A 15,544-nucleotide genomic window follows, 5' to 3' on the forward strand; every position below is an offset into this window, starting at 1 on the left:
TTTCACTGCTTTTAATTTCAAATTTCAAGTAAATCAACTTAACACGGAGAGAAATCATATGAAGTTGGAGATATTAGAATACAAAGTGGGAGACTTTGCCTCACAATTATTAATTTTGCATCAGTCCAAGTTTCAAATACTTCATACATGGAAGACACAAGCTATAAAAGTATAAAACTAATTCATTTCACTGAATCTCATCATGCAACCTTTATCTCAACAGAATTACATTCACATTTCAAATGAACAAGGCACTTTCACAAACTAAACCAAAAAACATTCAACCAGATATAAACTAAGACGAGAGGCGAAATGTCATTGTTCTTTCCAAATACGACCAGTAACCCTTAGCTTCAGCTCTTGCCGATTTCCACCAGAAAAGAAGAGGGCCATGTTTCTGTGAATGACAAGACCATCATAACTATCTCGGACCTTCTTGTGTCCATCCCTGATGCTTCTTGGAACTCCTTGCCATGTTAATTTCCGGCCATTTCCACCTACTTCCAGGCTGTAACTGTACTTTTTTGCATCATCCTCCTCTCCCATGAATCTCAAAAATGCCATGTACACAGGAGCCATCCCCAAGAGAAATGCCTCGAAGTGGAGACAAAAGTGTTGGCCGAAACAATTAAATACCTGCAGTAAAGTGCATGTGTGGTTCAATAATACAGAGTAGAATGGTCCCTGGAAATCCTAGAAACCCTTTCATAAGAAAACACCAAGGCAACCTTGTTCCCAACCTAAACTTTGATCCATGAAGGATCCATAAGGTAGAGGAAAAAAAAGAGAGCAAATGATGCAAACTTCTAAAAATCTATAAGAGTAAGCAGTCGACTACTAGTTTATGAATTCATCTCTCCTGCTAACAAAATTTGCAAAATATTGACATTCTTTGTTTAGAACTCTTTACAAACTGCTTTATGGTTTTTTCCTTTCCCCCCTCTCTTCCAAGGGCATATGCCTAGGCCATCTATGTGGCTGACTCGTAATTCCAAAGCGCAACTACTGACTTGAAGGTGACGTTCTAACTTATTCTCTCACAGAAGTACTCATATATACAAACAACCTATTAACAGAAATAAGAAGTTCTAACTTATTCTCTCACAGAAGTACTCATATATACAAACCACCTATTAACAGAAATAAGAAGTTCATGCAAGAAAAATACTAGAAACTTAAAATGTATCAATAATAGAGTGTTTTTAACACAGGAAGTCCGCTCTGAGACCCTATCTCAGTGACAGTAGAAAACCTTTAGTCCCAAAAATTTTCTACTCTATACTGAAAGCTAAGAAAGTAACAACAATAACTAAATCAGTGACTTACAGTGAGCATCCATGTGGCATTCTCGACCTCATGTGGGTTAGATTTAACATACCGATGATTAAATGTGCACCCATCATGCATGTCCACTTTATGATCATTTTTCAGGTGAGCTACAAGCATTGGAATGTCGCCAGTGACAAGGCACTCAGATCCTGCATAGGGGCAATTGTAGGGCCTGAACTGGCACAGTTGCTCATGCTTTTGTTTTCCATAGTATGGAAATATTCCAGGACATCCAAGGTTCTGATATCTACAGGGGAGCTCAAGTGACTCTGCAACTTTCTCAAGAGCTAAGCATCTGATATCACCCAGCTCATGTCGGCAAGTAGGGCAATGATTATGTACTCTAAGCTTGCAGCTTGAGCAAAGCGTATGGCCATTTGGGCACTGCAAAGAGGTGATATAATAATTACATGCTTTTGTCTTAAACTTATCATTTAAGATGATCATTGTACTGCAATGTGGAAGAATCCAAAAGTCCAGCATAAAATTAATTTAAGATAAGGTAAAAGGAAGTAACCCAAATTACTTGCAGAGAAGATTATCATAAGGGTCTTGGCATGAACAGATGTATCTCAAATATATGAAACATGAATTTGCCAATAATACTCCTAAGCCTTGATTTTGAACTTTGACATCGAGATCATGCAAAGAATACATCAGAATGGATTCGACTCTGGAAGTATAATCTCTCCAGATTAGTTTAAATTTTAAACAGATTATCTAAAAAACAACACTAGGTTTATTTTATCATATACAAGAGCAACATCTTCTGACTGCATCTACATACAATCATGCAAAGAAACATCAGACAGAGATTTAATTCCAAAATGTAAAATCTATCAGATAGTCCTTGCGAGTAGCCTGTCGGAAAGATTAGGGTCATTTTATCATAGAATACAAGAGTAAATCTTCAGAGCACATTTTGATATGATTATCATCAGTCAGTCATCACCACAAGTAAATAACAGAATGCACTTTAAGTTTTAAAAGAGTTGTAGCTCACATTGTTCATTATCACGTAAATTTGCTATTATTAATTTATATTTTGGTCATATCCAAGAAAGTGTTCATTTTTTTATTATGATCATTGAGTGTTCATTTGGGCACGCGATAACCAGTAGCAAAAACTGGGAGGATTTTTTATCATTAAATTTTGAGTTTTGAGTCACGGCCTATAGCACACCAGTCTGACTATAAAAGTTTTAACAGTAGCGAACCATCATCTGACACTTAGATTGACTAATCCAACATCATTGTGTATTGATGGAGAAGGTAGCTGGTGTACAGCAAGTCCAGTAAACTCAAAATTTATTAATAGATAGCAATTTTGAGGTAGGAACACAACCAAAACACAAAAATTAACTGTGATGATGTGAAGGGTGACTTCATGGGATGTACTACATGTGGCACTATGACACTAGCATCCTTAGAACCTTTTTCATCCAAACTGGACTATCTTCTAACTCGTTGGTTGTAGGACTAAATAGTCTGGTGATACTTGTCCCTGAGGCATAGCCCAGCTGATAAGGTAGTGGGACGCTCTGTATTCAAGTCTGGATAAGGCCTTTTCTCCAAGAAAGAAAAAGGGAAAATGAAATCCTGATAAACCGGGAACATAATAAAATTAGATAAGTCTGCATTTGCTTGTAATTTCAGGTACAATATCCATCAAGAAAATAAACATACACTCTTCCACCAAATACCGTGGTATTGCAACTAAGTTTATTTTGTACTAATATAAAGGAAGTAAAAAAAATTTGCGGAGTTTATCTTGTACTCTAACATAAATGAAGCAAAAAGTCCAAATTACAAAGCTCATAGCAACTGAAAATTCCTTAGTTCCTCTTTATACTTAACACAAGCAAGCAATTTTTCATCCATAACAAAAGTACTTACCACCTACACATGGACTAGTTTTATCAAAGTATAAAATTATAATTCCCAACCCTAACCACAACTTTGGAGTTTTCAAGCAGTATCAGAGCAACCCCAAGATTCAAATCTCATCGCCCACGAATTTAAAAGTGGATTTAAACAAGATACCACTACATGAGCCTAGGTTTTGGCCCATAAAAAGGTGTCAAGCTGCAGGGGCATGTTAGATCATAGAACTGTATCCTGCAACCTTCACACAACTTCAAAGTTTTAGTACTGGAAGGATACTTTGACGAGTTCAATTCTTTTGCGAGGGAGGGGAAACAAGAGAATCAAATACCCTCACGCTCACCACAACTTCTTTTTGAAGCTCAAAATCAAGGAGTTCTAGTGTAGTGGAAATAACAGTCAAATACCCGCAAACAAACTGAAGATATTGATGTCTCCCAGATACTCGTAAGTTAATTTTTTCAAGATGTCACTACGTTCTCCTCTTTTAGAAGCTCAAAATCCAAGAGTTATGGTATGAAAACATAAGCTTAAGAATATTTTATATTTAAAAAGTCTCTGAAAATGAAAGGAGATAAAAGGCAAAAACAAGGGTCATAAAGTTAACGCACAGCTGAGGCTTTCAACATGTCTTCCAGGTGAAAAGCTCAAGCACCAGTCTGTTGGATCAAAATCTATAGTTTAAATCATAAAAGACAGTTACACAAGTTCATCAAAATCCTACTTTCCATTACTTATTTACTCTCATTATATTCTAACCAACTCATGAACGAAAAGCTGTTAGTACACAAAAACTAATTAGGATATCAGAAGGCAGAGGCTTTAGCTGAAATCCTCATCTTTGTGCAAGATGCATGACATCAAGGCTGTTAGTTCACCTAGCCTGTCCTACAACTGTGAGTCTGTGACCTTGGTCAGTTAAGCTGCACAAGCAGCAATGGAGGTGTCTAGAATTTAATTACTAAAAGGAAAAATTAAGTTAATATTCCATACATAGCTACAATAACACCTAAGTGTGTCATTTCTTGAATCTTCAACTTAATCAGATTGCCAGAGACTAAGTTTGATGCTTTGAGATTTCCAGAAATTGAGTTGATGCTTTGAGATCATATTGGAATGTCATGAGAATGATTTAGATTCCCAGGGATTGGATTTGATTGTTACGATTTTTAGTTTTCTTTTTATGAGGATTTTTATTTTGTTTCTTAGAAAGATTGTTGCCTTTTGTTTTCTTTAAATAAGGGATGTAAGCCTCTAGAGAAGGCAGACTTGACTGAATAAGAATTTCCGGTTTCTAGAATGACATGTGAATCGCTATATGGTGTGATGCCATGGATGTGAAGCCCCTCTTTTCAATTGAAGTGTCATTTATTCTCAGCCCTTAAATCATAACCCCACTTCTAACCATCCACTAAACTCCACTAAACTCCTCAGTCACCATCCTAATCACCAGACACATGAACAGTAAACTCCGGTTATTGTTCACCACTTCCACCTTTGCAGAAACTTACAAATCAGCCCCGAAGCTGTTCAAGAGCAACAGATTTCTAAATCAGAGACTAGACACTATAATTCTACCTAAACAATTAATTTTCAGCGGTGCTTCCTCTGATCTGATTGTTGTCTTGTAGTTTTCAGGTGCACACAGAATCAAATCCGAGGCTTGGGACCAGTTGATCTCTTATTCTCATAGTGATACCCCACTCAATTGCAAGAGAACCACTGATTTTAGACTTGGTTCAGTTCCTGTATGATTTGGTGTGAGTTCCTTGCACCCTCAGGTGATCTATAATTAGAATCACACATTTAAACCTTGTTCCTGCAACACTAAAGAACTTGTAGTCAATTTATGAATATCATTGGCTACTATTTTCTATATGTGGATTTTGTTTAAGTGATCATTGCATGCATATAATTGGATTGCACCCATATTTAGGATCATGTTAGACTTTTGCATATGTCGCTAGTTGCATGCACTTAGTTGTTTTCAAGATTAAATCTGAGTGATTGCTTGATTCATTTGGCATTAGTATTTTCTCTTGTCCTATCTTGCGTCATATTAGGAATCAGAGCCTAGGCTAGATCTGTTCATGTCATGCAGCGCTAGGACCTTTAGGAACACTATGGCGGATACACAAAACGGCACACAAGCACAAATCACCGCACTCACCAAGACTCTAAACAAATTCATGCAAGATCAACACTAGACACGATCAGATCACCGCACGACTAGACCAATTAGACAGATGATTTCATGAGCATCAGGATGATCTTCAGGATAGAAAAGATAGGAGACTTACTAGGGATGATCGTGGGGGTAGGCCCCAACACGTTAGGGGACACAACACAACGCTAGACCATAGAGGGATTATGACGAGTATTTCGATCTTGACAACATCCGTTTTAGACATAGGGAAGATATCACTAGGAAAGTGAAGATAGAGACCCCAACCTTTGATGGTAGGCATGAACCTCAAGTGTTTAGTGATTAGCAGATATGGACCGCCACTTTGATCGGTACAATATGTCCAGAGTTTTAGGATTTGATTTGCTAGGATGAAGTTGATAGGGTCAGCCAAAATCTATTAGATCCCAGTCAAGAGATAGCTAGCTAGGACACATTAGGACCCAATTGCGACGTGAGATGAGATGAAAAAGAAGCTAAAAGAAAAACTATCTCCCACCCTCATATCTGGATAGATTGATGGATTAGCTATTCACATTGCGTCAGGGGAACTTGTCCATGAAGGAGTACATGGACAAGCTCGACGACTTAGTTTACCGTTGTAATGTTCACGAAGAATCTTGGTTTGCCCTCTCTTGATTTCGCACTGGATCAAGACCTAATATCTAGCATGAGATGGCCCCACATTTAGTGACTTCTATAGATCAGGCATATCATTTGACTCTAGAAATAGAGCGTTATCTTAAAGATACCCACTTACAGGAAGTTCACATCTCCAATATGAGACTAACCTAAGTCAATTCAATAAAAATGCTAAATCTAATAACATTGCTGCTTAAGATCAGAAGGGTAAGTTCGTCACTGGTGAGTCGTCACTGGTGAGTCGTCTAAGTAAGGATCCAAAGGATCTAAATGCTATAATTGTCAAGGACTTGGACACTTTGCTTACCAGTGCCCCAATAGGAATTTATTTATTGATGGATCCTATGAGGGTCTCAAGGATGACGGTGATACCTTTGGGGTTACCGAGAAGATTTATGCTACTGATAGTGGTGCAAATGACACCAAGAATGCATTAGCAGATGCTACAGTCTACTTACATGTCATTAGGTACTTACTAGCCTCACCTAGAGATGAGGAAGATTGGCGAGAACTAATATTTTCCACACCTACATCAAGAATGATGATAAGTTCTACAAATTAATGATTGATGGAGGTATTTGTGTGAACATTATTGCCAAGTCAGCTGTAGAGAGGATGAACCTAAAAGCTAAACCTCACCGGCTCACCCACTACCATACAATGTCACACGGGTTGACAAGACTGCACATTCTGTCACCCAATGTTGTTCAGTGTCTATCTAGTTTTCGAGCTATCAAGATCGTATCTAGTGTGACGTCTTACCTATGGACACCGCATGTCTTATTAGGTAGGACATGGTTGTACGACTTAGATGTGACTAGTTTTGAGAGGTTAAACACATATACATTCAAGTTTAATGGAAAGAAGATTGTGTTAACTCTCTCCCCAAAGCTCTCTCAGATCATAAGAATGGGTCGATCACTACCAAGATTGGTAAGAACTTTGTCCATCTCTTAGGCAAGAGCCAATTTCTTAAAGAGAGCAAGAACGAAGGGATTGTCTACATGATCGTTGCTGCTAGTTCTGCTTCTGCTAGTCAATATGTAGATGTCCCTACTGAAGTTCATCAGACCCCATCAATATGTAGATATCATGCCTGATGAACTTCCTCCCCTTAGATACATCCGGCATGTCATAAATCTTGTGACGGGATCTACTTTACCAAACTTACCGCACTATAGGATGAACCCCACAGAGCACACTAAGCATAGACGCCAGACAGATGAGCTATTGGGGAAGGGCTTCATTAGAGAGAGTTTGAGTCCTTGTGCCCTTCCTGCATTATTTACTCCCAAAAAAGATGACAGCTAGAGTATGTGCGTGGATAGTAGAGCCATCAGTAAAATCACGATTAAGTATAGGTTTCCTATTCCTAGACTTGACGATCTTTTAGACACGTTAGCCAGGTCTTGTATCTTCTCAAATGTAGATTTTCGTAGTGGGTACCATCAGATCCGTATCCGCAAATATGATGAATGGAAGACTGCTTTTAAGATTAAGGATGTCATATATGAGTGGTTAGTTATGCCCTTTAGACTATCACATGCTCCTAGCATTTTTATGAGGGTTATGACTCTGATTTTGTGTCCTTTCTAGGCTAGTTTGTGATCGTCTACTTTGACAATATCTTGATCTTTAATCGAACCCAAGAAGAACATCTTCTTCACTTGACACAGGTTTAAGAGACTCTCCGAAAGGAGATATTTTATGTAAACTTGCAGTTTATGTCATCATATGTATACTTCTTAGGGTTCATCGTCACTGTTGACGGTGTAGAAGCAGAACATGACAAGGTCAAGGCCATCAGCGAATGACCTACTCATACTATCATTCATGAGGCCAAGAGTTTTCATATGTTGGTCACTTTTTATAGAAGGTTTGTTAAAGGGTTTAGTATCATTATAGCTCCCATCACGGGTTATCTTACAAAAGAAAAGTTTGAGTGGAGTAGATCTGCTGCTAGAGCTTTTGAGAAGGTTAAGGAGAAGTTGACTACTGCCCCAGCCCTTCACCTTCCTGATTTCTCTAAGGTCTTTGAGGTAGCTTGTGACGCTTTGGGAGTAGGTATTGTTAGTGTGTTGAGTCAAGAGGGACATCCTATCGCTTTCTTTAGCAAGAAGTTGAATGAAGCTCGACAACGCTATCCTAATTACGGCCGAGAGTTTTACGCTATAGTGAAGAGTTTACGATATTGACATCATTATTTACTTCTTGCGGAGTTTTATCTTATACTACGACCATCAAACCCTACGATATTTGAATTCTCAAAAGAAGTTAGGGCACCGGCATGTCAAGTAGGTTGAATTCATACAGAAGTACACTTTTGTTCTCAAACATTATGCAGGTATTGAGAACAAACCCGTTGACGCTTTGAGTAAGAAGGTCGCCACTTTGCAGTCTATGAGTGCACAAGTGGTAGGATTAATCGAGTCATTCAGGACTACCCTACTTGTCAGGATCTTGGTGAGATCTATGCTTCTTTGACACATGATAATCCTATTTTTATAATAGGTTTCACCATTGTCGATGGTTTTCTTTTTAGGGTAGCCGCTTATGCATTCAATACCTCCTTCGTGATCATCTAATTTGGGAAATGCATGTGGGAAAAGCTGCTAAACACTTTGGCCAAGACAAGACGACGATATTAGTTGAGGATAGATTTTGTTGGCTGAGTGTTAAGCGAAATGTCGCGAGAGTTGTGTCATATTGTCGGGTATGTTAGGTTGCTAAGGGTAGAAAGCAGAACACATGTTTATACACTCATTTACCTATACCTTTTGTTTCATGCCACGATGTTAGCAAGGTCTCCCTCGCACATTTAGGAAGCACAATTTGATATTGGTTGTAGTGGATCGCTTTTTGAAGATGGCACATTTTATTTCTTGTAACAAAACTGTAGATGTTTCCCATGTTGCGCACCTCTTTCTTAAAGGGTCTTCCTAAGACTATTATTTCAGATAGTGATGTGAGGTTCATGAGCCACTTCTGGAAGACACTCTGGAAGAAGCTCAATACTTCATTATAGTTTTCGACGGCTTATCATGGTCATATTGATAGGCAAATTGAGGTGGTGAACAGTAGTCTAGGAGACTCATTACAATATCTAGTTGTTGATCATGTGTCTGGATGTGATTTGGTGCTACCTAAGGTAGAGTTAGCATATAGTAGGTCGGTTAATAGGTCTACTGGGTTGAGTCCATTTGAGATTGTTACAGGTTGTCGACCTAGGAGACCTATAGACTTACTACCAGTGCCATTAGGAGCTAGACCCATCGCTTCAGCTGAGTCCTTTGCACAACATTTGCATGATTTGCACAACAAGATTCACAGATAGATAGCAATAAACAATGATAATTATAAGTTTACTGCAGATTCTCATAGATGATTGCAGAAATTTTCAGTTGGAGACATAGTTATGCTTAGGGTTCGACCTGAGAGCTAGGGAACCTATGGGGTACCTACATGCTTTAGGTACAAGTCCATTTCAAGTTCTGAGGAAGGTTGGTTCGAATGCATACGAGTTAGACATCCCGCGAGATTTTAGCATCAACCTGGTTTTCAATGTTAAGGATTTAACTCCTTATCATGCACCTGTGAGACTATCAGACAACAATCCCAGAGCTTACACCCTTAGATTCTGCAATACCATAAGCATAGCAGATTCAAGCTACACCAGCTATGTAGCCAAGGAGACGCCCATGAGAGGAGATCGAGGATATTTTGCAGGATGAGATTGTTTCGACAGCAGATGACGGTTTCTAGAGATATCTAGTTTATTGGCGTGGGCGATCTGATTCAGACTGCACTTAGCTATGGACTGAGGAGATTTGAGCAGCTCAACCCATATGTACTAGATGCTTATCATCACCAGGTGAATGTTTCAAAGCCAGGGATAGTTGATGGGAATCCTTGGAAAGTCCATGTGACAAAGAAGAAAATATGAATCGGATTTCTAGAAATTGATGCTTTGAGATCTCTAGAGATTGAGTTCGATGCTTTTGAGATCATATTGGATTGTCATGGGATTGAGTTAGATACCCAGGGATTGGATTTGATTGTTAGGATTTTTAGTTTTCTTTTTTATAAGAATTTTTATTTTGTTCCTAAGAAAGATTGTTGCCTTTTGTTTTTTTAAAACAAGGGGTGTAAGTCTCTAGATAAGGCAGACTTGATTGAATAAGAATTTTAGATTTCTAGAATGACATGTGAATTGCTAAATGGTGTGATGCCATATGTGTGAAGCCCCTCTTTTCAATTGAAATCTCATTTATTCTTAGCCCTCTATTCTAAATCATCTTCAAATCTCAGCCCTTAAATCATAACCCTACTTCTAACAATCTGCTAAACTCCTTAGCCACCAACCTAATCACCAGATACGTGAACAGCAAACTCTGGTTACTGTTCACCACTTCCACCTTTGCAGAAACTTACAAATCAGCCGTGAACGTCTTTGAAGAGCAACATATTTCTAAATTAGAGACTCAACACTCTAATTCTATCTGAACAATTAATTTTCAGCAGTGTTTCCTTTGATCTGTTACTTGATTTCAGACTCAATTCAGTTCCTGTATGATTTTGTGTTTGAGTTCCTTACACCCTCAGGTGACCTCTAATCAGAATCGCACATTCAAATCTTGTTCCTCCAACGCTATAGAACTTGTAGTCAATTTATGAATATCATTGGTTACTGTTCTCTATATGTGGATCTTGTTCACATGATCATTGCATGCATATAATTAGATTGCACCCACATTTAGGATCCTATTAGACTTTTGCATACATGGCTAGTTGCATGCACTTAGTTGTTTTCTAGGTTATCATCCGTGTGATTGCTTGAGTCATTTGGCATTAGTGCTTTCCCTTGTCCTGTCGTGCGTCAATAGTAAACATCAACAATTAACTAGGATTTTCAAGTAATAAAATAGCCAACAAAATAAATTCGGAAAATTGAGATAACTAACATCCTTATAAATAGTTATTCCCATACTAATTCCCAATTACTTTTTTTCCTATGGTTATTGGAGTTACAGGCCCTTCATGAGACCTATATTCATAATAGTTCTCTTAATCACTCTCTAATTTTTGGACTGATAAAAAATCTATTGACTACTAGTTGGTTCCAGTCTAGATCTTCATTATGTTAATTCTCTCCATCACCACCACACCCATCATTCGTCCTCCACAACTATCATGCCTTCCTTCTCAACAAATCAAAAGTATCTAATCTCAATCTCATTCTCATTCACAATAAGCATTTACTCTTCCACTTCCATGACTACAAGTTCACAACCATAACCGCCATCTACTCTATTAAAGAGCCACAAGTTCCTTCTTACAAACCAAATATCAAACTCAAGTCTAAAATTATAATCCAAGCTCAAAATATGGTCTCTCCTTCAGCCATTTCTCCTCACACCACCAAAACCACCATTGGCCATAATCACAGCTTCCTTAATCCACCATCGTTTCCTCCATCCTCCTTGCCTTATATCCTCTTATATCACAACCAAAACCAACAAACTACCACCATTTTTATCACCACTAAAACTTTGCCACCTCTTTTTTCATCGCATCATAGTTAAGCAATGCATTTAAAATGGAGATTATAAATAAAAAATAATAGATTTTATGTTGTAAGGATCACATGACCTGATTCAGAAGGAAACTGCAACAGAATACTGATGTGCATAGTACAGAGTATTTTAGCATTGGAAATAAAGTTTAATAGTGATGTTATCACTAATAGATGAATAGTGCAAGGTTGATACAGATATCAGAAATTTAGGTCAATGAAAATTAGAACATGAATACCATAGTAAGTACACTTATCATATATGAATAAAAAACAGGATATATAGGTGATGTACTAGTTATTAAATGATGTTATTTGCACTAGGCAGTAAGTTATGTATGTGCAACCAAGCATGAATCTAGGTGCTTGAGAGCCACCCAACCAGGAAGTCCAGGACACACATTATTGTAGCAATGGGATATAAGCAAAGAAATTAGGTTCCTCGGCACCTAAGATAGAGTGAGTCAAACAACAATTTTGATCACACAAGGAAAAAAACATTTGTACGAGTAAATTAATGATCAATGAGAAAAAAAAGGTAATGTAACAAAAGCAAAAGTATTTGCTTTTAAAAAAATTGGTCCTCGATCATCTCCCACATCGCCATCAGGTTGCATGAGAAGACAAGAGAGATACATTAACCATCTCAATCACAAGAAAATAATCATCCATTAGCTATAAAAAGTAACAAGGGATAAATTTGCCATGTCCAATAACGGCATTTAAGTTAAAATGCGTATTGGCAAGGCAACACATTAGCTTTGCCAGCCCATTGCACTAAAACTCACAATTATAATTACAATATTATTTAGTTGAAAATGTTGAAACTAGCCAGTAAACATAAACTCAGACCTGACGATTTACAAATAAAATGAACTAGTAAAAAATTCCCTAAGAAACAAAACAAAAGGAGGAAAAAAATGAAAACCATTGCACTCAGTTTACTGGTAAGCATTTCAGAAGAATCACAACACATAAACCAATGCTATAAGTTAGTGAAGAGCAAACCTGGTGTATGGGGGGATACATTGAATTTGTACAAACTGGGCACTCGAGAAGCTCATGCACTCCACTTGAAGAAGACACAATCGCTTTGACACCCGAAACTGAAGAAGGCTTACTGAGAGGAACATCCCCAAGTTCTATCCTATCAACTGACTGCTCACTATCCGAGGATTGGGATTCAGGGACATCCATGCAGATATTACCACCAGGAGCCATTAGAAGAACTCTTTCAAGTCAATTTCTCAACTCAGATAAACAATAACTAAATGCACGAGATTTATGCAGATTCCTCAGGTTTTCAATGCATCCATGATGCCATCATTCACAGTTTCCTATATTCCGCTGGGTTCAATCATCATCAAATAACCTGAATAATTCATAATTTATGAAACAGCACTAACAAGTAAAATCACATATAAGATCATTTTCTGAAAAAAGGAAACAGCAAAGCGTTCAAGATCAGAACTTTTAACTTTCTAATCATTAGGATAATGCAACAGATTAAAAAACCTAAGATTCATTATCGAAGCGATAACAGGCACTAATTGCCCCTCCATAAATTGAAATTCGAATTGAGGATTAAAGATCTAACGAAACCCTAGAATCATACCTCGAAAGGAAACCTCCCAATTCCCACACAAATCATCATCCATATTCTTCCGAGCTTCAAATAAAGCTGGATCCTTTCCCGTTGAAGAAAAATCAAAAGCAAAACAACGCCAAGATCAAACAAAAGAGGATTGATTAGAGCGAACGAGAATCGCGATTGGAGCAGCAGAGACCAGAGAGAAAATCCAAGAAAGCCCTAATTGATGATGATGATGACGACGAGATAAAATTAGGGCTGTTATGATTAGTTAATAATAATAGTATAATAACAATAATAATTATTTTGATGATCGTGTTGTTGGATTAGTCCTCGTCGGTTCTCGTTGTCCATTTGTAGAAGCCTGCCAGCAGCGACCTGAAGTTTATGCCCCAATTGCTCCCATTTTAATATTCCCTTATTTATTTATTAATTATTCACTCACTTACTTTTAAAGAAGTATTTATATATAAACTAGTTTTTACACACGGGCAATGCACGTGATTTAATACCATGATTAAGTATTTTTAACAGTTTATGCTTATTTTTTCCTTTAAACTCTTACATCCCGATTATTTTTTTATGTTTGTTTAAATGGGATACACCCAATTTAAATTTTCATATTGATATTTGAATTGACAAAAAAAATATAATTTAAAAATAATTTGAATTTTTATATTATTTTTGGCCGATATGAAACTAAGCTTTATTTGAGAAAGTATAGCATTGCAAAGTGAAAAATATTAAAATAGTGTTATACAAGGAAGGTGAATATTTAAAACGAATATGGCAAAATGATTGATTTAAAGTATGTTAAAACGATGCAAAAGAGAATATGAAGTTTATTCCTAATCATTGATAGACTTCATAAAAAAATATAAATTAAAGATTAATGCTAACTCTAGTATACTTTTATATGATAAAAACATCCACATAAGAATATAAAAGTACTGAAAAATTTTTATGAAACTCCCTTCTAAAGATTCCTAATTTCACTCAAAATAATTAAACTATTCTATAAAATATTCATAAAATATTGTTTTTATTTCTTCTATTTTATTTTTTATTGAGTTAAGATTAATCCTTCTTCAGGTTTGTCATTTATTATTTCTCGGAAAATTCTAGAGTATTGTATTCATCATCTACATTAATTGTGACATCAGGCTAATTTTGTATTTTTTATGCTATTATCTTTCCTGGGCTCGTTAATTTTTTATCATCTCATTTAACTTTACAAAGAAGTCAAATGTACTTATGATGTTCAACACAAACTGCTCAAAATATAGACTTTGATTTTTTTTCTATTTCAATGAGAATAAATATTAATTTCATATATATAAAATTCTTTGTGTTCCTAATTTATTACTTAAGTAAATTAGAAGCTATCTCTTTATTTTCCTCTAAAATGAATTCTTCTGATGTGCATCCAATAAGAATTTCTGTTATTTCAATAATATTACCTTTGCTCTATCCCTGTCATTTTCCATAAAGATCTAAACTAAATACCTGCATTATTCATTACCAATTTCTCTTAGATTATAATATTAATATTTAATTTGAAGAACACAGTATGGAATTTATGAATACTTACTAATTTTTCTTATGTCTTCCATGGAGATTTTTTCTTTGATTAGGATAAAGTTATTAAATTATTTTTTAATGTAACTCATTCAGTGCTTCATTAATAGATATGTCTTATGTTAATGCCAATTCAAGTGATTCATTGACGTTTTCTGAATTTTAGATTTATTTCCATCACTTTCCCATTTGCAATGGAAATAACTCAATTCTTTTAAAGTTATCTCTAAATATTCTAATAGTTTCTCCATATGTAATTCCTTGTATTCTTTTACCCTATAAATATTATTAACGTCAAAGATTAAAGTTTCTAAATTAAAATCAATTAATGCTAAGGTATAATATTATAGTGTTTTATCATTTCTATGGATTTAAACATCTATCAATTAATGTTACGAATGTATTTTGGCTACCCCAACTTATTACTAAAATTATATGAAATTACTTTAATTTATATAGTGCCGATAATTTTTAATCTATAATATTTTTAAAAATTTTATCCATTAACCGGATGTTTTTAATCAATTCTTATTGTTTTTGTTTACCAGTATCAACTTAGACTATTCTTAGATGCTGAAAATGGATAGTAAATCCCTAAATTAGAAATTTTAATATATATATATATATATATATATATTAAAAAAATTTACTTTTAAGTTTGGTAGTTGTAAATTCTATGTTTCATGTGTTGGTGGTAATTTTTTAAATGTTAGTATATTTCTTGTAACTCTAAAATTTTGAGGGTGTCTTTTGTAATTATTAA

The 15,544-nt window shown here is 35.9% G+C and overlaps 1 protein-coding gene across 1 annotated transcript; it reads right to left on the reverse strand.

Moving 5' to 3' along the window:
• Positions 72–13,571, reverse strand: LOC109836939 (E3 ubiquitin-protein ligase SINAT2-like). The gene is made up of 4 exons (XM_020404990.1): positions 13,228–13,571; positions 12,621–12,984; positions 1,327–1,713; positions 72–636 (listed from the first exon to the last, which is right to left on the reverse strand). Exons 2-4 carry the CDS (start codon positions 12,831–12,833, stop codon positions 316–318), a joined length of 921 nt encoding a protein of 306 aa, XP_020260579.1. The 5' UTR covers positions 12,834–12,984; positions 13,228–13,571; the 3' UTR covers positions 72–315.

Source organism: Asparagus officinalis, chromosome 4 (assembly GCF_001876935.1).
Source record: "Asparagus officinalis chromosome 4, Aspof.V1, whole genome shotgun sequence".
NCBI lineage: Eukaryota > Viridiplantae > Streptophyta > Magnoliopsida > Asparagales > Asparagaceae > Asparagus > Asparagus officinalis.